Consider the following 25,370-nt stretch of genomic DNA (forward strand, 5'->3'; position numbering starts at 1 on the left):
TTCCAGACTGACCAAAATTGTTTATTGATTTATCGTTTTAAGAATGTTTGTTGATTCATGGTAGATAATAAAGAATGGTGCTTGGATTTGAGATTGTCAATATTTTATTCTTCTCGTCTAGAGCAGCAGACACTTTGTGTGGTATGAATACAATTCAGAGAAAAACTGAAGATGTATAAAAATTCAGGGAGTTGCTCAGTCTCGAACAGTCCAGATTGCTTTGTTTTTCTGAATGATGGTAAACAGATCTGGAGAGTTTGTCATGGGTGTGATTAAAATAAGCTTCCAGCCAGTCTTCCTAAACAATGCTTGTTCTGTAAAGAAAACTGGAAAACGAATTAGATATTGATTGCATCTTTTCAGGAATAAAACCCCCGAGGAAATAATGTGAAGTGTAAGAGAATAAAAAGCACAAAGCGAACCAGCACTTAAAAGATGAGCCATTTCCTAGTTGTAAGAACCTGGTTGCAAGTGCTTGAATTTGGACTGTTATAACATGGTTTTCTAGAGCAGAAACTGTTAAAAACTACTTTAGTTATCCAAAAAACATTTGCCTGTGCTTTTATTAGTGTTTTGTTCCAATTAAATTAATCAACTAGTCTCTGGTAGTCCACTGCATAATTGTATTACAGTCACAAAGATAGAATTTATGAATGGAAACAAAAACCTCATAAGTTTTGCTTATACACTCATGCAAAAATGCTTTATTTCTAAATAACCCATCTCAAGGTGTTAGTATTTTCTAATTAAATAAACATCTCTTAATTAAGAACTAATATTAATCTACAGCATATAAACTGAAGCTGTCAAGTTTTAAAAAACACAGTATCAAGAAAGCCTTAAATATTAAAGAGGGAACAGGTATATACCTTGAGAGCTCCATTCAGATAGACATGATGTGCTTGACAAAAGCTGTAGGGGCAAAATAGACAAAATAGACAACTTAGAGTTAGGAAACAGTCAAATGTAATAAAAGAAAGGTTTAATGAGTTAGCTCAATCCTATTTTTAGCTGTAACAGTAGTTTCTTTTCTTTTGTATTTAAGGTGTATAGCTCATAATTCTTAGTAGTGGATTTATGACCTTTGCCCAGATTTTGCAAATTAATTTTTTGAATAAGTGGTACGTTCACATACATTTTTATTTTTTAACATGGGGTCTTGTGTTGTCAAGGCTTGACTCAAACTCCTGGGCTCAAGCGATCCTGCTTTACCTCCCAAGCAGCTGGGACTCCAGGCACATGTCACTGTGCCCAGCTAGGGTTAAAATTTTTTTTTAACATATGAAAGGATATATAACAACAAAGTGTTTCCCATCACTGTCTGCCAGGCAACTGGTTCCCCTTTTTATAGCTAAATTGACAGAGCTGTTTATGCACATACAAGAACACATAAATATGTTTCTAAAAATCTTTTAACACAAAATGGCATACTCTATATACTGTTTTGTATTTCTTTTTTCAATTAATAATTTATCTTACAGATATTATAACTGTACACAAGAGTGTCCCTGTTTTTTAGGGCTGCAGAGAATTTCACGTTGATACATGGATGGACATTCGATTGTTTTCACATTGATATGTTGGTAAAATTATACATTGATGGACATTAAATTGTTAAAAAAAAATTGGCCATTATGAACAGCACGGTAATGAATAACCATCTATATATGGTCATCTCACTTGAGTGAAAGAATATCTAGAGACTAAGTCTCTCCAGAAGTAGATTTGCTGCTATTAGTAGTAACACATCATCACCTAGGGGTTTTAACAATATGCATTCCCATCAGTAATACACGAAATTGCCTGTTTCCATACCCTCTACTCAGCGCAAAGTGTGCCCTATCATTTAATCTTTGGCAATCAGCTTATTGAAAAATGATGTCGCAGTGTAGTTTTATATTATTATTATTATTTGAGATGGAGTCTTGCTCTGTTGCCCAGGCTGGAGTGCAGTAATGTGATCTCTGCCTCCTGGGTTCAAGCGATTCTCGTGCCTCAGCCTCCTGAGTAGCTGGGACTACAGGCGTGCGCCATCACGCCCAGCTAATTTTTGTATTTTTAGTAGTGTCAGGGTTTCACCATGCTGGCCAGGCTGGTCTGGAACTCCTGACTTCAAGTGATCTGCCTGCCTGGGCCTCCCAAAGTGCTGGGATTACAGGCATGAGCCACTGCAACCAGCCGTCAGTGTAGTTTTAATTTGCATTTTAAAAAATTATTAATGTAGTTTTTCATTTTTTTCATTTTGTTTCCTATGAATTGTCTGTTCATGTACTTGCTAATTTTCTATTGGATATGATGTTTTATTTGTAGTAGTTCTTTTTTATTAGGAAAATTAGCTCTTTCTGATATTAATTGCAATTTTTTTTTTTCTGGTTTGCTATCCGTCTTTTGACTGCTTTAGTGGCTTTTGCCATATAGACTTTTAAAAGTATGTGTTTAAATTTGTCAGCATTTTCAATGCCTTCTGGTTTTTGTGTCACTGTTAGAAAGAAAAAACTTAATCATTCCAAAGTTATAAAATGAATTCTTCCGTGATTTTTGTGCTCTTTGTTTTTAGCTTTTACGTCTCACATGTAAATTATTTGAAATTTGTCCTGGCATAAAATTCAGATTTGACTTTATTTTCTAGATGACTGTCCACTTGTTCAAACAATATTTATTGAATGATTCTCTATGGAGTGTATTTATGGTAATAGCCAAATGTGAAGAATTGTCACATTAAGAATTAAAAGTGAAGTTTAATCAAGATTGTCAGTGAAGATAAGCTTGGCTAAACCCTTTCTTTTTGTCCTCTTCTCCCTCCTTTCCTTTCTTCTCCTTTCTTCCCCTCTTGTTCTCTTCTCTTCTATGTTTTTCTCTTTTTGTCTTTATTTATATGTAACTGGGTTCATTCTCTTTGGGGACAGAAAAATTTTTACATTTTCTTAAAAAAATGTAAAAAAATTAAATTTGTAAATTATATTATGCATCTTTGTTTTGTGTAGTGCATTGCTTTCACACCCTCTGGGTGAAGCTGCTATAACTTGGTGGTAGGATTTAAACAATTGGCAACTGTGGGATGACTTTCATTAAAGCAAGAACACTAGACAAGGAGAAGAAATTTTAGTACCAGCCTGGCCATCAGTTGTTTGACCTTCACCAAGTAACTAAACCTCTTTGGCCTGAAGTTTCATTTTCATAATTGCTTCATACTAGTAAAAGACATTGAGATTTCTTCAAGTTTAATATTCTATTAAATTTGATTCTGACATCAGCCCTGTCTATCTCATAGGGATGTTCTGAAGAGCTAACAAAAAATATATGTGAAAACACATGTTAAGCTTAAAAACAATGCACTGTATTGCTAAAACACACTGGAATAAGTGTTATTTATATGTTCAGATCCTCACATATCTTTTTAGAGTTATGCCATTGGTTGTCATATGTATGTCAATTAGGAAGGAAGAGGAAAAGAAGTTCAAAAGGAGCCCATCATCAATCTGATCAGTTAAGAGTTGCTGTAACCACCAGTGAGCATTGATTCTACCTTCATAGTTGATGCAGCCATTGGAGTCTTCTTGACCTGCCATCAGAGCTTCCACTTCTTCCTCTTTCATCTTTTCACCTGATGAAACAAAACTCTCCTTTTAGAAAGAAGTCCACGTGGTATTTTCAAAATCCACCATAGGTCATCAGCCAAGGGCTTCTGGAGACTAAACTCTTGGCATATAGGAATTGTGACTTTCCCATTCTTTTGGTACTTAATATATTGTCAACTAATTGGTTTTTGAATGAGTTAATTAAATACAAATTATCCCTTGTCATATAAACTGTATCCTATAAGAACTACTATGCTTTCCTTTACTTATTCATTACCAATATTTTAAGTTAACATTTTCACCAAACTCACTGCCACTGAGGCCAATTGAAATGGTCATTAACTTTTGACTATTTTTTCCCCCCCATTTTCCCTTTGTAGTATTTCCTCCTATTTTGGTGATGACATGATTCTCCTGTCATGTTCTTTTCTATATATTCTGTCTCACTAAGTCCACTGAAATAAATTCCCTTACCCAGGGTGGCTAGAACATGGCGGAGTTCAGCACCCATGACTGTGCCATTGCCTTCCTTGTCAAAGACACGCAGACCCTCAACAAAGTCTTCGTAGGTGCCCTGGTCCTTGTTGTTGGAAATGGCTTGCATCATAGGCAGAAATTGTTCAAACTCAATTTTCTTGGCATTCAGCTCTGTAAGAAATTGCAATTTTGAGGGTTATTAGCTACCATAAAACTAACTCTGAGTCACAATTTAAACTTCAAAAGTTATTCTAGGTTATCTGAAAAACCTTGACACAGCTTAAATTTCAGCTGGTAAATTGCTAAAATATCAAGAATATGGTAATAGTTAATAGCATGAGGGTTGGAATTCCAGTGCCTGAACTTTTATTCCTAGTCTACCATTTGCAACTCTGACAGTGCACAAGTTAACCCTTTTGTGCCTCAAGTTATCTGTAAAATAGATAACTAATAGGGTTATTGTGAGAACTAAATGAGGTAATGAATACAAAGTTTAATATAATATCTAGGATAAACTGAGTGCTTAATAAGTGGTAGCTTATTTTTAGTATTGTCCATTTAATATTTCCCATAAATACTTGCAAGCCATAGAAAAATGCACTGAGATACAACAAACTCACTAGTGGATTAAGACAGTAAAACTTAACTTTAGTACATATTCCACCTTTGTCCCCAGCTTTTGGAGGGCCTTCCCTTTCTTTAAATTTTAAGTAATTTAAGAAGTTTACAAGGAGAGAGTGTGTGTCAAATATTCTGTGATCTCCCGACTTCTTTGTACCTTAGAAGCCTGGGGATGATAGGCCTTTATTGTCTTCTGACAAGGTAAATCTTATTCATGGAAAATCTAGACAGTCTATTTTATACTATCCGGATGTATGCAAATGGGTAAAGTTATATATTCACCAAATCAAATCTTTTTACTACTTTTCTATATTTCTATTATACATTATTTATATTTTTACATTGAAATTATATTGAGTAATATTTAAAAAATTAAATTTGAATGTTGAATAAATGAGTATTTTACCAAATAATTTTATGAAAGATGGATGTTTGCTAAGTTGGAAAGTGACATTTAAGGGTTTCAGCCAGGTTGCAGTGGCTCACACCTGTAACATCACCACTTTGGGAAGCTGAGGCAGGTGGACTCCTTGAGCTCAGGAGTTTGAGACCAGCCTGGGCAACATGGCAAGACTCCATATCTACAAAAAAAAAAAAAAAAAAAAAGGCCAGCATGCTGATACATGCCTGTAGTCTCCAGCTACTTGGGAGGCTGAGGTGGGAGAATTGCTTAAGCCTGGGAGGTGGAGGTTGCTGTGAGCCAAGATCACGCCACTGCACTCTAGCCTAGATGACAGTATGAGACTCCATCTCAAATAAATAAAAATTAAAATTAGATTTGGCTGGGTGTGGTAGCTCACACCTGTAATCCTGGCACTTTGGGAGGCTGAGGCAGGATTTCTTGAGCCCGGGAGGTTGAGGCTGCAATGAACTATGATCATGCCACTTATTCCCACCTGGGTGACAGAGTGAGACTCTGCCTCAGGAAAAGAAGGAAAGAAAGAAAAAATAAAAATAGGGTTTGTCCTATTGCTTGCTCACTTGATCTCATGCTCTCGGCTTTTCTGCACGGTATAATTGGATATTTCCTTCCAAAGAAAATGAAGTCAGCAGGCTGATTTTGAGTTTTGTTGAAATCAAGTTTTCCTTTTCTAACAAAGGAAGGTCTCCAAAGAATTTTCAGTTGTCAAGGGAAAGAAAAAGATTGTTATCTCACGCCCCTCTCTGTTTCCTAATGGCAAAGATAAACAGCTTGAATATCTATTTGAAAAACTTCAGTTTTGTATCTCTTTCAAAAATTATTTTTTATTGACACATACTTATTGTACGTGTTTATGGGGTAAAGTGTGATATTTGGATACATATGTACAATGTGTAATGACCAAATCAGGATAATTAGCATACCGATCACCTCAAACACTTATCATTTCTTTGTATTAGGAACATTCAAGATCAACTCTTTTAGCTATCTGAAAATGAATTGCTGCTAGCATAGTCATCCTATAATGCTTTAGAACACTAGAGCTATTCCTCCAATCTAGTTGTAATTTTGTATTCACTAACTGACCTCTGGCTGTCTCTTATTCCCTCCTCTCTTCATTAAAGATAGATGTTTGGTAAGTTGGGAAGTGGCATTTAAAAATAAGGTTTCTGTTGGGTGCAGTGACTCACGCTTATAAACCCAGCACTTTGGGAGGCCAAGGAGGGCAGATACCTGAGCTCAGGAGCTTGAGACCAGCCTGGGCAACATGGCGAGACCCTGTCTCTACAAAACAAAACAAAACAAAAAGTAGCTGGGTGTGGTGGTACACATCTGTAGTCTTAGCTACTTGGGAGGGACTAGAGCACGAGAATTTATTCAGAACACTAGAATTTATTCCTCCAATGTAGCTATACTTTGGTATCTATTAACCAACCTCTGGCTGTCTCTTATTCCTTCCACCCTTCCCTGTCTCTAGAAAGCACTACTTTCTACTTCTCTAAAATAAAATTTTTAGATTCTACATATGAGTGAGAACATGTAGACTTATCTTTCTGTCCCTGGCTCATTTTACTTAACATGTTGTCTTCCAAGCTCATCCATATTGCAGCAAATGATAAAATTTCATTTTTTATGGTTAAATAGTATTCCATTATGTATATATATATATATATATATATATATATCATATTTTCTTTATCCATTCATCTGTTGATGGACATTTAAGTTGATTCCATATCTTGGGCATCATAAATAGTGTTGCAATAAGCATGGGAATACAGATTTTTTTTTTTGACATACTGATTTCCTTTTCTCTAGAAATATACCCAGTAGTGGGATTGCTGGATCATATAACAGTTCTATTTTTAGTTTTGTGATAAACCATGCTATTTTCCACAATGGTTGCACTTACATTCTCAGCAACAGTGTATAAAAGCTCCCCTTTCTCTGCATCTTCCCCAGCATTTATTTTTTGTCTTTTTAACAATGACTATTCTAAGTGGGTAAGGTGGTGTTTCATTGTGGTTTTTAATTCACATTTCCCTGGTGATTAGTGATGTTGAGCATTTTAAAATATACCTGTTGGCCATTTGTATATCTTTTTTTGAAGGATGTCTATTCAGTTCATTTGCCCATTTTTTGATTGGATTATTTGTGGGTTTTTTTTTTTTTTTTTTTTTTTTTTTTTTTGGCTGTTGAGTTTCTTATACATTTTGGATATTAATCCCTTGTCAAACAATTTGCAAATGTGTCTTGTCTGTTTTGTTTGTTTTGAGTGTCATTTTCTGTTAGACTATTATACTTTTCAGTAAAACCATTGGAATTAAAAGTAATTTCCTTATTCTAGAATAATGACTGGATTTCTGGATGGAGTAAATGACTTCTGCAATTTTGCCACTTATATTTCTCACTGATTTTTTTCCTAGGATTATCCCTGTGCTCTTTTGACACCCTGCTTCTGTCCGCTCATAGAAGCAGTGTGTCAAAGGACAGAGCACATGGCAGTCAGCATGTATTTTCCAGTTGCTTGACAAAGTTGCAATTTCATTTCCATAGCTTTTATCAGAGGAGAAGTTCTCTAGAACTGTGCCACTGGAATTTACTCAGAATTGTTTATAAAGTATTTTAAGTCATATTTAACATCTTTGCCAAAATGTGTTTTTGCCTTTGAAGATTTGAAGTCTGAAAAAATGTGCAGATTTGGATATTATTTCATTAGCTTTTAATTATGAACATTTGAAATGATGATAGCATTAGGTATTATTTCTAATATCTAAAGTTAAACATTGACATTTGACATTAGATATTATTTCTAATATCTAATGTTAAACATTGACATTTTATCATGCTTGAAAATTCTCAAATGAAGTTTAACTTATTTTGTAAAGAAAAGGGCTGAGACTATATGGCTAAGAGGCGCACTTACCACAATCAGGAATAAACTGAGCCCTATTACGTGAAACATTTTTAAATCAATCTCTCTCTCTCTCTCTCTCTCACACACACACACACACATACCACACATACCACACACACACACTGCTGCACACTTCCCTATACTTCAACACTTCTTGGAAAAATTGATGGGTTACCTTCATTGCTGGGGTTTCCCAGAACTTTCCTGACCTCTGCATTGGTGGGATTTGTGCCCAGAGCTCGAAGGACATCACCAACCTGGCTTAAGGTGATCTTGGAATCACCTGTTCTGTCAAACAGGAGAAATGCCTCCTTGAATTCTGCAAAAAGCAAGAAGCATTAGAGTGCTTTTTTTCTTCCTCTAACCTATTAATTAAATCTAACTCAATCAAAAATTCAGTTCAAACTCTTCTGTTTTACAACTTTTGCCAACTGTGCAAGTTGTTTTCCTGGATTCTCTTTTTGTATCTCCAACTATCATTGGCAAAAACTTAGCATTTCTTTTTGGGATTATTTTAAAGCAGCATTTCCAACTTTAAGTTGCCTGTTGTTGTTAATCAGATATGGAAATTGGGGCTTCTAGTCATATTCATATTTTCTTTACCTGCCTGGAAAGCAGGATTGGGTTAAAAAACATTCTAAGGCCCTGAGAAATTTTAATAATCTCTCATATAATTAACAAGATTAACAAAATTTCAAAAAGAACAAATTTTCAATCAGGCTCATGGTATGTGAGGTTAACTCAAACTTTTCAAATTATATACAAAAACCTCCTCTTGAGGTACAAATTTCCTAGGTTATCCCTTTAACCAGTTTTCTCTAGGAATACCTTTATTTTTCAGGAAAAATTTAGAAAGGTGAGACAAATCTATACATTCTATAGTTGATTAACTAATGTGTGACTCTATTAGTCTCCAGGTGTAATCAATTCAGAAGGAAAAATATTTGTTTTGGTATGATAATACCATTGTTGCTGTGAGAATCTCTTTATACTTTACTGTTTTTTCAAATAATACATATGACATATGTTGCTATATCTACTTCAGAATTTCGATATGCCTTGTAATTACAATTTTATGGAGAAAATTGTAGATTCACATGCAGTTGTAAGAAATGATACAGAAAGATCTCCTGTATGCTCTGCCCAGTATCTTCCAGTAGTAACATTTTGCAAAATTATATTATCACAACCAAGATATTCACATTGGTAGACTCCATCAATTTTAGTCACATTTTCCCAGTTTGCTTGATTCATTTTGTGTGCATGTGTGTATATTAAGTATACACAACCATTCCCATTCTTTTCTGAATACATATTTTAAAGTGTTCTCTATTCTAATTATAATAATTGCATTGCTTACTTTCTCTAAATTTCATCATTCTCTTTTGATAGAACTGGTTTGACTTTCAAAATTATAGTGACAAAGAATTTAGAAATGTATATCAAAGACAGAAAGGGGTGCTACTATGAATTTGGGGGCCAGGAAAACCGTTTTAATTAGGACTTATAAACTAGATTACATTTTCTGGGAAACCCAAAAGTACTGACGGTGACTTGGAGTTAATATCAACAATACTCAAAAAATCATTTTTGAATAAATTGGTAAAAGTGAAAGCATTTTTTAGGCTATCAGTGGTTTCAGATCAAAAGGTGCTGTCTAGATAGATTACTGAGCAAAATATTCCATCTTACTATTCCTCCATATCCTAATCTAACATCGCACTGACATTATATTCACAATTCACTGCAGATCATGTTACCATTATTTGTTAAAACTTCCCCCTCAAATTCTATGCAGTTTGGCTACAGATCAATTCCCTACGCTAAAAAACTTGCTGCAGGCACTAAGAAGTCATTAGTCAAATATTATTTTTCATCTTTCTAAGGGACATGTGAAACTGAACTATTCTTGTTACTGGCTTCAGGCTTTCATGAACAGACTGCTCAGCAGGTTCACTATTACCCTGGTCAGATGCCGAAGTGGAAATAGGATTTTATGGGCTGTAATAGAATCACTCTGACATTAACACTTTTGGTGATTTAAAGGCGGAGACCAGAAAGACACTATTTTTCTTACTCCAGATTTTTAACCCAAACTTTAGTTATTCTCTTGAAGAATTAATACCAGGGCTGGTTATACTATTTTCCAGGGGCTGGTTGCCTGTTTCTTTTTAATAAAATTTGATTCGGATACAGCCATTCCCATTTTATGAATAGTCTATGGCTTTCTTCACACCTCAGTGACAGAGTGGAGTTGCTTTTACAGAGACTATACTGGCAGCAAAGCCTAACTTATTTACTATTTGGCCCTTTTAAGAAAAAGTTTGCTAACTTCTGGTGTATAACAGTATTGTTCTAGAACTTTTTGGTAATAATGGAATTGTTGTCATTCTGGGCTGCCCAAAAAGGTGACTATTAACTGTTGCTCTTGAACACTAAAATGTGACTAGTGCAAGTGAGGAAAATGGATTTAAAATTTTATTTTTAATTAATTAAAGTTTAAATAGCCACATGTGCCTAGTGTCTACTGGACAGCACAAGACTTAGACCTTTAGAATGCTGTAATTTTCCAGTTTTTGCCCCTTTTCCTTCAATCCTGTGATAGATTCCAATAGAGCAGCCATGAACACAATTCTTTAACTGCTAAACAAGGAAACAAACTAAAGAATACTTTCATTTAAGAAACTATAGGTTTTCCACATCATTTAAAATGCTGACATTTGTTTTCCTGCCACAAAGAAAACAGTACGCTACACCCATGTTTACTGAACTTCTGTGTCTGAAATCTATTTCACAGACGGAATAAAAGGTTTAATGTTCAACATTAAATCCTCGCATCCTTGCAAGGGTTTTTAAGTCTTCCCTTGCTTGATCCTACAATAGTTTGGTCACAACAACTGTAAATGAGCTATTTGAGAGGACTGGGATGCAGCGGGTGACAATGTAGCAGCATCACTAGTAAAATGCATTAAAAATCAAACAAATTATAGTAGAATCACCAACTGTTTTCAATGAGAAAATAGTCCTTCATGCTATAATTTCAAATAATCTTGAGTTATGAGTCACTCAATCATCTAATCTGTCTACATGAGGCCATCAACCATGATGCAGATGCATGTGAGTCTGAACTACAGTAAATATCCCTTTTTTCTCAATTTGTGTTCAAATATGAACTATTTCAGACACAGAAACAGACTTTAAGAATAGGAATCCTTTAGGTAGAGAACTGAGTATTTGAATAGATTCTTATTAATCACCTATAATGATAATTATTTATATTTTGCATATCATAATATATGTAATATAGACATACTACTTATGACTGATATTCTAATTTATACAATATTTTGAAGCTAATTTTTTCTCCTCCTTCCATCTATAAGTTTATTTATGTCTCAGTTCATTTAGATATGTGACTCTTTCACTCCATAAAACATTCCTCACTGTACTTCCCAGAAAACATCAAGCTCCTGTGGACTAATGGGATCTGTTGGATCCAAAGACCCAAAGGTGAAAAAGTTGACTTGTTAGGGAAACTATTCAGATTCTCTTGAATCTTAAGAGTTTCGAGTCTCCTAGCTAGTAATTGTTTTTAATAAAATAAATTTTTAATCAACTTAAACTAATGTCAGATTTTGATCCTAGCACTAATTCTTTGAGTCATTGACAAAGTCTTGTGACATCTCTGGACTCTGTCTTGCATGTCTCAGGGAGGGGTTCAACCAGGATACATTTAATGTTCCTTCTATAGTTCTATGATAAATTAATCCTTCTTTGTTTCTGAATTCATTTTTATTCTACAACTCACTATGTTATCCATTGAAATGATATAGTTTTAGTAATTGGGCAGTTTTATAATCAATTTTATTTTTCAAATTGACAATTCAGACTTGTCAAATCTCTCTTTAGGGATTATATTAGCAATTTAGCCATCTAACATCTACTATATATATATATAAAATCTATATATATATAGTATCTATTGTATCAAATTGGTTTTATTTAGGTATCAGTAAATATAAGGGCCTATTCTGTGGTGCTTATCTTGTTAAACCTTTGATTACTGAGTATCAGCGAGGGTTTCAGGTTGAGCTAATTTATATTTAGAGTGATCGAGAGCAATTTATATTTAGAATGGAACACCAGTGGGGATAATTAGGAAGAGCTAATCTCATCCCAAGGGAGTTGGTTTTCACACATGCCATCTTTATGAGTGTGCACATTTAACAACCATAGCTTTTAAACTTACCATCCTGCTGTTGCTTAGAGAACTCGATCTGTTAGAAAGAAATTGACCACAAAGAATGTTTTAACCAAACAAAAATGTTCTGATTTTTAGTTGTATCCAGCTCATTCCCTGAGTAATCTTCAAAGTAAGCTCCAAAAGTCAGCCTACTTTTCAGAGTTCAGGCATAGCTTGGACACTAATAGGTTGAGCTGCAATGAAACATGCCTTGAAGATAAGTAATATTGCAGAAACTAGGCAGTGCTGTGCCTACATCTGTAGCAGAGAAACTCAATTCACTTACCAGCAATCTGGTCAGCACTGAAGGACTGCAGTGGCGAGGAAGAGAAAGAAAAAACAAGTACTCTTTCAAATGCATTGACAGAAGAATGAGTGCTGGTTGCTCTGAGATTTTTAGGAAGCTATGTAGGTGTCTTGGCATAAGAAGGTTGCCTTAGGACACTTTTGAATCTAGGAACATAAAAAGCTATTGCAAAAGATAATTAGGGAATATCTTTCTATATCTTAATGATTTAACAAATGCTACATTTAATACTTCCTAGGAAAATCTATAGTATATTTAAGATATGTCTAATAAGATACACAGTGTTTGAGTACAGATATACCCATTAAAAAGACTACCTTAAGTCCGTCTTCTATTTAGCCAGTGCTTAAAGAAAAGTATACAAAACCCAATGCATCAAAAGCTGTTTACTTAGTTTTAGCTATCAGCATCACTGGATTGTATTTTAAGGTATAATATTTTGCTGTAGCTACAGGTTTTTTTCTTCTAAATTTAGGTATAATGAATCTTATGTGATACAGCAAGAGTTGGTGAAGCATAAAGCACAGCTCTTGGAAGTAACATGTATTTTTCCAGTTGATAAACAGCTCTAATTATTTTCTTCTATCTTTAATGGATCTCAACAAAACCCAAAAGTAGATACTAAAGACTCATATTGAGTATGTTCTCTCCTCAGTTCCATTCTTTGCCTATCTTTCTTCTCAGTAAGATCATATCCTCTATCTATTTTCTCCTATAAATGACAAATCATTGTCTCATAGGACCCACCATGATGGAGTGGCTGGGCTGCAACACAGCAGGAAAGCCGAAGAGTGAGTTGAGGGTTGCTCCGGTCCCTGAGTGGGGTCCTCCCTGGCTGAGGCTTCCTTTTATTTCTGGGCAAGCTTTGACCTCACAGCTAGCATCAGGTTTCAGAGATAAGTTGCCACACCCCTTGGAGAGTTCTTTAGCTTTCTTAGGGCAAAGGGAAAGATGGATCTGTACCCTGAGAGCTATTTTTAGGTGACTAGAACCTGGGAGTGGACAGCCATAGTGAGATGGAAGCCTGTCAGTACTTTTATGGTCTTTATTTCCAAGAAGTTCTCTTGGAGCATCTTCTTTTAAGAAGCTTCCTATTTGTTCGATGGCAGAAGAGCTTAGAAGTTCTTTAAGGTCTTGGGCCAGACCCTTCTCTTGATGAGCGTGGATTTTGAAAACTTCTAGTCAGCAAGTTTTGGTATTAATGCAAGTTTTTGAATGGGACTGGTTTGGGGTTTCAAATGGCAACTGCTATAATAGAAGGAACATCCTCTGAAGTGCTATCCTTTATGGTAAAGTTCAGAGGGCTTGAAAAGGCCATGCACATTCTGCATGTTTCTTAGGGTGCACCCAAGTGACAATCTGGTCGGGTCCTGCAATCTCCAATTAAAGATCACTCTTTTGCAAGCATAATCTAAACCAGGAATAGTTTTGATCTCTGCTTTTCACCATTCTCCTTTAGTCTCCTGACGTTAGGTCTGGTTATTTTCCTCCCTGCTTGTTATCTTTATAATGGCTGAGTAGTCATATTTTTTTATTTTCAGAAGTTTTTCTGAGCAGAAAAGCTGATAGATCATTTTTACATTCTTTTTCTCTCATCCTATACATTTTTTTTTTAAACTACGCATAAGTTCTTACTAGAACATGCTGTTTCTGTTTCTGCTTCTGCCTTGGCAAATACTCTATGGCTCAGCCCCTAGACCAAGAAGGCAAAAGAATGCAAGGCAGAGCTTGTGGAATGCAAAATTGTACTTTATTTTATTATTTTTGAGACAGAGTCTTGCTCTGTCACTCTGGCTGGAGTGCAATGGCACAATCACAGCTCACTGCGGCCTTGAGCTCCTGGGCTCAAGTGATCTTCCCACCCCAGACTCCTTAGTAGCTAGGACTACAGGCATGTGCCGCTGCACCCGATTAATTTTTATTTTGATTTTTTGTAGAGACAGGGTCTCGTTATGTTGCCCAGGCTAATTTGAACTCCTAGCCTCCAGCCATCATCCTGCCCAAAGTGTAGAGATTACAGGCATGAGTCACCTTGCCTAGCTAAAACTGTATTTTAGAATTTTAAAGGTAATCTAGGGGATTGGCCAGCAATGGGTTTTCATGGTAGCTTACCTGAAAATAGCGGGCAACTCCTTTCTGGAAATGGTACTGGGAAAAGTGGTACAGGGAAAGATCCTCCTAGGATGTCCGCTAAAGTTCAGACAAAATATTTATCAGTTTTCTACATGTTTAAAGCAGCTCACAGGCATAATGTATATTGGAGATTAATTGTAACTTGAGTACTGCTTCAGCAACTGTTTTTAAGGGGATGGTCATAAAAAGCATGAAGTCTTCCCTTCTAGAAAGACATATACTTTGTAGCTTCTCCTCAAACCATTTCAGAAGAAATCAGCATTTAATATACACATCTCTTCTGGCTCTAAGTTTATAAGTAGTGAAAAAAATCTCATAGAATCTTGAGTCCCAAAATGAAGATTGAAAATATAATTTTAAAATTATTAGTACCCAGGTAAACATTTTCATAAATAGCTTGACCTTTTGAAAGGTTATTGGGAACTGAAATTTAATAGAAAAATTAAAAATGCTTTGAATCATTAGGGGCAAATGGAAGGGAAAGATAAAGGTGGAAATGTGTAAGCTTTGAATATTACAAGATTTGGAATCTTACAATTTTTGGCATAAATGAAAGCATCAGAGCCTACCATGTTATCTTTGTGTTCTTTTTTAGTTTTCTAATTATATTTATGTAATTACATTATTAAATTTGAATTGTCTTATTGAGAACTAGCATATATCATTAGTTGAGCTAATAACTATAAATAATACAAAATTAACCATCAAAATTGCCCTACTAAACATAATTATTTTCATATTTAATAATTTTTTTCAGGTAAAAAAGTGTCCTTGCCTAGATATAAAATATGGTTAATCTGTGTAAAATCTATTGAGTAAACTGGAAAGTAAGTTTAAAATTTGTATTTAGGGCTGGGTGTGGTGGCTCACACCTGTAATCCTAGTACCTTTGGAGGCCAAGGCAAGCGGATCATCTGAGGTTGGGAGTTCAAGACCAGCCTGACTAACATGGAGTAAACCCTGTCTCTACTAAAAATACAAAATTAACTGGGAGTGGTGGCGCATGACTGTAATCTCAGCTACTCGGGAGGCTGAGGAAGGAGAATTGCTTGAACTCCGGAGGCAGAGGTTGCGGTGAGCCGAGATCGTGCACTCCAGCCTGGGCAGCAAGAGTGAAACTCCGTCTCAAAATAAATAAAATAAAATAAAAAAATAAAATAAAATAAAATAAAATAAAACGTTTTATTTATGCCAGGTGTGGTGGCTCATGCATGTAATCTCAGCATTTTGGGAGGCCTAGGTGGGCAGATTACTTGAGACCAGTAGTTTGAGACCAGCCTGGCCAACATGGTGAAACCCCGCCTCTACTAACAATACGAGAATTATCCGAGCCTGGTGGCATATGCCCGTAGTCGCAGCTACACAGGAGGCTGAGGCAGGAGAAACACTTGAATCTGGGAGGAGGAGGTTGCAGTGAGCTGAGATCGCGACATTGTACCCCAGCCTGGGCTACAGAGTGAGACTTCATCTCAAAAAAAAAAAAAAAGAAACCTTGTATTTATGTTATGAATAAGCTATTCCTAATGACTTGGATACTATAAAGTTTGTTATTAAAATAGAAGCAGTTAAGTGATATGCAGTTGTTAACTGTTTCACCCTAGTTTTTCTTCATACCTTTGTCACATAGAGAATGCATTTAGATTTTTGGGGGTACTTACTGAGAATCAACATAAATATTTGAGCATTTTATTTGACAACAGTAGGGAAGGCTACAGTATGGTCTAGAGAAAAAAAAAAAACTGTAGTTTAAAAACTAGAAGACTAGATTCTGTGCTCATAGAATAGACGGGAAATCCAATTTTTTTCTCTGGCACACTTTTTTTTTTTTTTGAGACGGAGTTTCACTCTTGTTGCCCAGGCTGGAGTGCTATGGCGCGATCTTGGCTCACTGCAACCTCCGCCTCCCAGGCTCAAGCGATTCTTCTGTCTGGTTTACTTTCATAAATGGCACAACTTATCTTCTCTCTCTTCCTTGGGGTTATAACGATGGGGTAATCAGTCCTTTGAACAAAGGCAAATTAATTGTGTAATGTGAATACACAATGTCGGCTGGTTTTCGCTTGAGTTCGCTGTCATCAAAAACTTTTAAAAATCAGATTTACCTTTCTTCTCTCTGGAATGTTCTCTCATTGCTTCTTTTTAGAAATTAAATATGCGACAAGCCCTGGTAACATTTGTTTCCCTTGAGAGAAACGTTTCCTCTGTTTTCCCCAGTATTCAACATCACCCAGGTCTTCATCCCACTGAAAATTTTTTAACCTTCTTGATTGTAAGCTTCTGGGAAGCTTAGGCCATTCCCGAAGTCATTTGTTCTTGATGTAGACCTGGATGTGAGCCTACCCCAACCTGTCTCCAATAGAGCACTTTGCTTGCCTTGTTTTTTATTTTATTTTATTTTTACACGTACCAGTCATCTTTTATTTGGAGGTTAATTCCCATTAGGACATGCAAGGATTCAGCAAGATCGAGATTGTGTTCCTCACGGAGGGGCTGGGGACAAGGTCATGGGGTCAGGGGGTGGTGAGAGTGTGTCCCCTTCAGTGGTATTTGCGGAGCCGCTCGTGCTTGAGATGCTTGTAGGAAAGGCAGTAGTTGAAGAGCACGTAGCATGCCAGCACCATGGTAATCCCCGAGATGCTCCCCTTCCTCACGTTAATGTACTTGTTGTAGTACCGGTAGTAACCTCTTCGAAATGCTCCGAGAATGCCACTAGGGCTGAAGTCTCGCATCAAGATCCAGCTTGGCAGCTCCCCTAGTTTGACCTCCAGAAGTTTCTTGTCCTTCACTGGTAGGACTGACGCCATCTTGGAGTCCTGGTGTCCGCTGTATGCTTGCCTTATTCTTAGGATTTATCCCTCCATAACTCTCTGTAGAATAACTTGCCTATATTTGAAGCTCAGTAGATTTTCATTAAGTTAAAATCATTAGAATATGTATATCCTAAGCTCCCCCTTCAGATATAAACTTCTCCTCTAGAAGGTTGTGTACCATGAGGGAAAAGACTTCACCTGCTCAAAGTTAGCATGCTCATTTTGAATTATTGATATATGTACCTTTATATTTCTAGCACCTTCCTTTGGATTTTATATAAATGTTTTTGACCTGGACTTCTAATTTTCCAATCCCCAATTTTTTTTAAGGCTCTTTTAAATTCTAGCCTACATATTTATCTTAGACTCTTAGTAAACTAGTTACATTCCATATTTTTATGATTCGTGCTATCATTTGATGTTGGATTTAGGTAATAGTAGTCTACAACATACTGCTACCAAAAAGAATTTTTATTACAATGTTTACAAATTCATTTTTACTTGGAGAAGCATCTAATAGTAATAATGAGATTAAGTTAACTGATTAAACATCATACAATGTATCTATTTGGTTGGTGCAAAAATAATTGCGGTTTTGCCATTACTTTTGTACCAACCTAACAGAAAGAATTGAATTATAGAAAAAAATATTAAAATGCTGTTAATCAAACAGGCTCTGGAATTGATGTAGGGTAAGCCTTAGTAAAAGAAGAAGAGCTGTAATTAAAGATAATTGAGGAGACATGTAATATTGAATACTGGGAGAAAATGCCCTGGGAAGGAACATGGACTACATTCTTCAAAGAACTCGATGGTCCTTGCAACATACAATGGGGACTAATGACTGGAAAGGCTAAAGAAGCTAATATAATCAGGGCCAGTTTTCAATCAAAGAAAACACTGCTGTATGCTCTCTGATTTAACGCCTGGCAGAGAGACCAAAGACCTGGATGTATATAAATCCTTAAACTTACTTTACCTAATTTTCACTCCAATCTCACAGAGTTTCTAGGAACCACCATAAAAGGCCAGGAAAAGCACTATTTTGGAACTCTTGGGAGTTTTGTGCTTCAGAATAACTCACTTAAGTCAAAGGAAATAAATATTTTTGCATTTTTGACTTCAAAATAGGACATACTTAGGCTAGTATATATCTAGGCTAGTTACTATAATATGGTATAAACAGGGGAAATTAAGAGTATTGAGAATATGGCACCAGCCCAGTTTGTTTAATATAAGAGAGATTAGATGGTTAGATTGCATAAATTGATCTGGTCTGAGATAAAATATTTAATTTTGTGCTATGAAGTCCTAGATTAGTCAACTGAATTCAGTCACATAAGAGCAAAAACTCAATTATTAAAATAAAACAATTCAGACCTACAGGAACTAAGCTAAGTCTAGGTGAATTTTAATAAAAATCTAGAAACACAACCTGTTACACTTTTTCTGTTTCCTCATTAGCTTTCTCATGATTAATAATTGATAAAGAAATTTAAAGTTTCTTGAGAGCTGCCCATACTTTTGTCTCCTTTGTGCATTTGTTTGCATGTAATTTCTTAAAAACCTACATTGTGTTTTTGTTCATTCTTTTATTTTAAAAAATTCTTTGTGTGTTTTAAGACATAAGTATCTGCTTCTTCCTATTTGGAATAAAAGTTCCTTTTGTGACAGCAGGGATAAGAATATTGGCATTGCGATTCTGGAGACTTCGAGAACTTGTGGAAAGAGAACTAGATTGGGAATTTTGTTTTAGCTTTCTTATAAATCATGTGTCTTTTGATTAACTTCTCTCATCTAGGCTATAGTTTCGTCAGCATAAAGTATTCTACTGCACGATTTCTAGGATTTCTTATGTTTCTTCAAGGTTGTGAGTTTTCCATCCTTTTGTCAGTAGAATCTACTTCAACTCACTCATTTTAATGGAAAAGGAAAGATGCCTAAAAATTCAACAGGTAATATTAGTCTGAAGTAATTTAGATAAACAGGAATTAAGCAAAACATAACTTCATAACACCATATTCAAGCCAGTTGGATTTTTTTCATAAACAGGAGTCATACTCCACTGGGCATTTAATAGGTACTTTATCACAGTGAAAGGAAGAGCATAAAGTTGAGAAGATGTAGTTACATTTTTAGGGATGCTTTTCTTCTCTGGCTTCACTGTTATTAATTTGTGACCAGAATAGCCAGAATTTATCATCCATATAATATACCTTTTAACTAGTATAATTGAAGCCATTTCTACTTTTATATTGTAATTTTTGCCCTTCACATTCTGATTTAAGGTAAGAAACAAACTGTTGAAGTTGATATAGAAATAAACCGCAGAAGATCTCATTTTTATATGAAAAGTATTTCAGTCTGAAGAGCAGCAGAAGAAAGTGTAGTATCAGCAGACTAAATATAATCCTTTCCACCATGAGTCAGATGGTGCTTAATACTGGGTAATTATGGATTGAGTTCTAAAAACAACTTGCCAGGGGTTCATTTGCAGCACTAAAATGCCGAGAGCCAAATTTGGCACGGTCACTTTATGGTCTCCTTATCCCGCAAATATTTAGTTTTACTTAAAAGTGTTATTCACTATTAATTGGTGAACAGATCTCTTATTTTCAAAGCTACATTTTCCTTTCAAAGACATTATCCTTCAAAATATAATTCTAGAGAAAATTACAAAATGCCCTTTAATATTTTCCCACTTCTCACCACCTGTTCTCTTCTGTTACAGCATAGATATTTGAAAGAGGAAATGTGATACTGATACCTAGTAATAGTGTCAAATAATTTCTGATTTGTTCCTGAGGTTATATTCACATTGCAAATGGATTAATACTGCAATTGGCTAACATTATAGTTGTATTAAAAATTAATTTGAACTATTAAAAGGCCAGAGTAAAAGAAAACAAACTTTTAAAATTATGTAAGGAAAAGTTAGAAACAACCTATACATATTTTTACCTATGTTTTTCTAATTAGAAATTGACTACATGTGTTCTTTTACTCAGAGTAGTTAGGGTTAAGATTTTATCATATTATACATGTGGCATTGTATTTCTGCATACCATCCCAAAGAATATAGGTTGGGATTTCCAGTTTAAATAATGCTGTTTATTTGTAAACAAAATAGAGATCTCATACCCTCCTTAGAATATTAGCCTGATGGCAAAAATTGAAGGTCATATTTGATGTATGTGTATTTAATTGAACAAAAGTACTAAAAAATCTTAATCAGTTTCATTATATCTAATAGCATTTAAAAATATGCATTTTCAATTTACAATATCCTATAGGAAGATGGAACAAAATGAGTAGGAATATTTCTAGGTTCCTGATATTGCACCCTCCTTCTGTAAAACAGAACACCCAAGTTGTCAGGTGCTAAGACAGGGAAATGGAGAACAGAATAGTAGTGAACGGTCAAGGTCAAAGTCTTGGTGAACTTGCTCTGATGTGTCTGTCATCCCCTCTTCTGGTTACACAGGACTGTGCAGGGCAATATAAAAACCACTCTACCTCATACCCTTAAGAGTAAAAAGGGCTCCTTTACACATTCTTAGAAACAGTAACTTACTTTTTATAAATGAGGGTGGTAGTTTCGGATATGGTTAACGCAGTTGACTCTGGATTTTGCTTGCTAAGTTAAACCCTAGGTCCATCACTTAACTACTTATTTGATCATATGTATAGCCCTTACCCTCTTTTAAGCTCAGTTTCTTTACTTGCAAATTGTGGATACCACAACTTCAGTGTAATATTGTGAGGATTAAATAAGATAACATGGCAAAGAGTAAATTCACAATGAATATTGGTTATTGTTACAAAAAGCTTTATAAACTTCAGAGCCTTTCGTGGAGCATGACTTCATTTGATTTTTCTCAGAAATTCTTCTAAAGGAAACTGGATTTATATTAGTTTTGTTAGAAATAAGAAAAAAGAACTTACAGGTGAACAAAAGTAATCCTATACCTGGGCCAAAACAAATTGGGTGCCACAATGCATATACAACTATCTACCTCCACTGAATCCCCATCAGTAAGTAGATGCATTTGGGAACATTAGATTTCTACCTTATACATTAAATTGAAAGTTTAAATCTTCCCAAGCATGTGGTCAATTGTTGAAGCAAGATTTCTTATTTGATAGTTTCTGTCAATGCATTCTGTACATTTACCATGTTTTATAATACCGCTCACAATATCTAGTCAGGGCTGACCTGATTAAGTGGTGAATGCAATGAGAATTAAAACTCAAACAGCACAGTGAGAGACATAATTCACAATACCATCACCTCACAGCAATACTGCCATACAATGCATGCATCATGCAGAAAATTTACTTACACATTGAAGATCTAGAATCTAGGCACATGGTTATGTTATTACTTTCATTATTTTACTTGGTTGCAGTTTTGAGCAATGTGTATTCTTGTTTTTGACCCTACAACCATACTTATATGCTGGGTTTTAATTCCTGTAACTGATTCTGTTAGGCTGTGTTCTTTTGGTCTGGCATTGTTACTGGAAGTATTAGCTCTCTGAAGGCAAAGAGTGCTTAGAACCACCAAGGACAATAACTTTAGTGTTTAAATATCAATAGTACTTTGTTGTTGAAAAGGGTACTCATAGAAAATCCATTAGGATTGGACATCAAGTAAGCATTCCTTCAGAGAGTATCATAAAATTTGTGTCAGAACAATTGAAGAAATTTTGTAAACTAATAACTAACAAACCAGGAAATCAGGTTGGAAAGCACATTTAAGAAGGTGATAAAACTAATTAATTATATTCAAGATTATTCAAGATTTATGGAGGAATCAAATATATGGCTATTAAATATAGTATGTTACAATATGAAACATAGATATTAGCTGGAAATACTATGGAGAAATTAAATTTTACCATGGCTGTGACTATAGTACTACACAAAGGCAGTTATGATTAAACTACAGCATTACTCAAAGTCTAAGGGACAGCTAAGTTTCTAATCTTATATGATTTATGAAAGAAAGTTTATAATCCAATTAAGTTTTGTTCTTTGTTGAATTTTTGGAAAGTTAATGAACGCATATAACAGCTCTATTAATTTCTTTAAAGTTCATTTTCTCCGCTTGAAAAAATTGTATAGCTTTTATGAGGTAATATATCTAGAAACATTATTAAGTGATTAAAAGCATCATAATGTAAAATGTTTTAATGTATGTTTTAATTAGGCCTGTTACCTCCTGGGATAAAACTAAAGTTTATAAAATTCTCAAGTTGTATCAGTTTCTTGGCTGTGCTAGAATACATCTAAATATGCACTGATTTATTTCATATTAATGAACGCAAAGCATTGAAGACATTTACATTTCTTTACAAAAGTGTGTTAGTTTCCGTTTGTTTCTCTTTTTTTTTTTTTGTCTGTTACAAATGGGCCTTCTGAATGGAAGATAAAGGTTATTTTTTTTTTTTTCTTGTTTCTTCAAGAGTCATTTAACTTCTTTTTGATTTGTGTCCCTTACTGGAATCCATCACATCTCTTGTTCTGCAATGAAATAATAAAGATGGAGCATGCCCCATTCTCACAGAGACACTCCAGGAGTATTTCCTTCTTTTGCTTAGTTGTACAAACTCATACTGTATCCTCACAATATTACACAGTATTGAGCTTGTACAACTCAATTTAACATATTGACAGAAGAATAAACAATTTTTCAAGATTCTGAAAAGTGTTGTTTCTCTGCTGACTATGAATAAGTAATTGGCTTAATTTCTGGATTAGAAAAGAGATGCTTTCTCTTTTCTTGGAGATCTCTCACCTGCCAAACTAAATTTTTATTTATGTACTCATTCTTACACAGTCCTCAGGGAAGAAAATTAATGCCTGTTTTTATTAGACACTTTGTTTGCTTCTTAGGTAAAGAGGTACATCTTCTTTTCTTTCCAGAAGTTTGTAATACCAGATACAAAAAGATGACATTGTTTTATAAATCACAATAAATATAAAAAGGAATAGCTTTGACACTGATTCATATTTCTAATGTTACTATAGAGTGAAGAGTTAAAGATGAGGGACAATCAGAATTACTATCATGGCTATGATCTCACTGTGTAATGTAGTCAGTATGCATATGTAAAGGATACATTAACTAGGATTGCTGGAGATGAAAAATTTGGTTTCCTCTTAAAGAACTGTATACATGCAGTCCTCAAGGTAGAAAAACGTTTATCAGAAGAGCTGACATGCATTTTATGTCCTCCTAAATCGATATCCATTAAGAACAGTTCTTAACCAATATTATATCCTATGACCAATTTTTTTAAATACTTCAAATACCTACAAGCTAAAGATTAAATATTTGTGATAATTTACTTATATTTTAAACAAAATTTCATGTTTAACTGGAATGTTATACAAATTATGAATATATTTAACTTCATTACATAATGTCTAAGGATGATCTAACTAAATATTTTTGGGTCTTAAAAAATTCTTCAGTTATATTAAATAATGAAATGTTTGTTTACGGGTCAGCATCAGAGTCACAAGTAAACAATGGGAAATTGGCAAAATTGAGATTTATTACGTATACAACTTTTGGTTTAAGTGGAACGATCACCTCATGGGTACTTTTGCTTATTGGTTTTCCATATAAGGCAGGTTTCCTTAGATAAAAATTTTCAAATTGTGATATGAGCCAATCAGAGCTCAGTGAATGAAGAGAAGGTGCACATTTAATGAGTCACGTCATTGGAAGTTAACAGACGTATCCATTTTCCAAAAGCAGATAATCTTTTGGCAATTGAGAACTTTGATCACGGCAAAGTGTTGACACAATAATTAATCACATTTTTCTTAGTTCAAGATTAGTATGCAAATACTCTAAGACATAAGCTAAAAGCCATGCAATAACAAGTTTTATAATTATTTTTGTTAGTTTCATTTAGAAGAAACTCACAAATTCTGAATTAAATATTGTGAACAAATAAACAAGATGACAGTTATAGTCACTGAAACACTTGAGTGCATAATTTTCTGCACTGAGACCTCATTTAGTGTTATATCAAATTTTATTAGGCAAAGCTGAAGGGAGAATTAACTTGAATTGCAAAAAATAGAGCAGCTGTCAAATACATACAGGACAACTGGGCCATCCGCTGTTTTTAAACTTCTGGAAATAAGTAGGGGCTAAAACTTTCCTTTTGATGTAGTGGTAAGGTAAGGGATCTGGTTTCCAGAGAGATTTTATTTAAAACCCAAACACTGGTTTAAGTATTCTTAAATGCAACACCGTTAAATATATATACTTTTCTCCTAAATAGTAAAAGTGCAATTTAGGGAAAAATGGAAACTTGAGAATAAAAAATAGAGCAAGCACAGGCTTCACATATGATACCATACTCTAATAATCTTTGAAATGATATGCTGGGATTCATTTTTTAAAGCAGAATTCTCTTCTTCAAAATCTACCAGTTCATTAAATAATGCTATTCCTCTCAATGAAAAATACACGCCTTTGCAAGTTCCTAGAGTTCTTTACTATTGAAAGATGTTTCAGTGACCACACAATTCATCCGTTTAGTTACCTTAATGGCAGAGAGGTCAATTTTTTCTTCTTTGGGTTTGGCTGGGGCAGGGGCAGGTGCAGGTGCCGGTGCCGGTGCCGGTGCCGGGGCAGCCGCGGCTGCAGGTTTCTTCACGTCTTTCTTTGGTGCCATTTTTTTTTTTTTTTTAAAGGGTGGGTTAAAAAGAGAAGGAGTTCCTCCAAAAGAACCTGTCAAAATGATTCTTGGAAGAGGAGTGGTGGTTCGGTTGATCCACAGCCCAGTGTCTTGAAGGTGGACCCAGAGTGTTAAACGGTATAAGGGGATGCATATATAT

The 25,370-nt window shown here is 34.9% G+C and overlaps 1 protein-coding gene and 1 pseudogene across 5 annotated transcripts; both read right to left on the reverse strand.

Annotated features, from left to right (window-relative positions):
- MYL1 (myosin light chain 1) lies at window positions 1-25,370 on the reverse strand. 4 transcript variants are annotated; one of them, XM_021923953.2, is made up of 7 exons: window positions 25,076-25,370; window positions 12,264-12,291; window positions 8,190-8,333; window positions 4,053-4,226; window positions 3,527-3,604; window positions 870-912; window positions 1-314 (listed from the first exon to the last, which is right to left on the reverse strand). In XM_021923953.2, exons 1-6 carry the CDS (start codon window positions 25,205-25,207, stop codon window positions 884-886), a joined length of 585 nt encoding a protein of 194 aa, XP_021779645.1. In that variant the 5' UTR covers window positions 25,208-25,370; the 3' UTR covers window positions 1-314; window positions 870-883. The 4 variants fall into 4 exon arrangements, with proteins under 4 accessions (XP_021779645.1, XP_021779643.1, XP_021779647.1 ...); XM_021923951.2 differs by having other exon boundaries at window positions 1-326; window positions 25,076-25,363; XM_021923955.1 differs by lacking the exons at window positions 12,264-12,291; window positions 25,076-25,370 and adding exons at window positions 12,544-12,568; window positions 13,312-13,400.
- LOC110740938 lies at window positions 17,103-25,069 on the reverse strand (annotated as a pseudogene). The gene has a single exon (XR_002516261.2). The product of XR_002516261.2 is annotated as an ATP synthase subunit f, mitochondrial pseudogene (transcript).

This window comes from Papio anubis, chromosome 10, assembly GCF_008728515.1.
Source record: "Papio anubis isolate 15944 chromosome 10, Panubis1.0, whole genome shotgun sequence".
Classification (NCBI taxonomy): Eukaryota; Metazoa; Chordata; class Mammalia; order Primates; family Cercopithecidae; genus Papio; species Papio anubis.

What these genes read in the sequence shown, in the direction of transcription:
- MYL1 (XM_021923953.2), bottom strand. Translation starts at nt 25,207, where the DNA reads ATGGCACCAAAGAAAGACGTGAAGAAACCTGCAGCCGCGGCTGCCCCG. An exon ending in TTGACCTCTCTGCCATTAAG is followed by an intron (nt 12,292 to 25,075) that starts GTAACTAAACGG and finishes TCTTTCTAACAG; the next exon opens with ATCGAGTTCTCTAAGCAACA. An exon ending in TGGCTGCATCAACTATGAAG is followed by an intron (nt 913 to 3,526) that starts GTAGAATCAATG and finishes TTGCCCCTACAG; the next exon opens with CTTTTGTCAAGCACATCATG.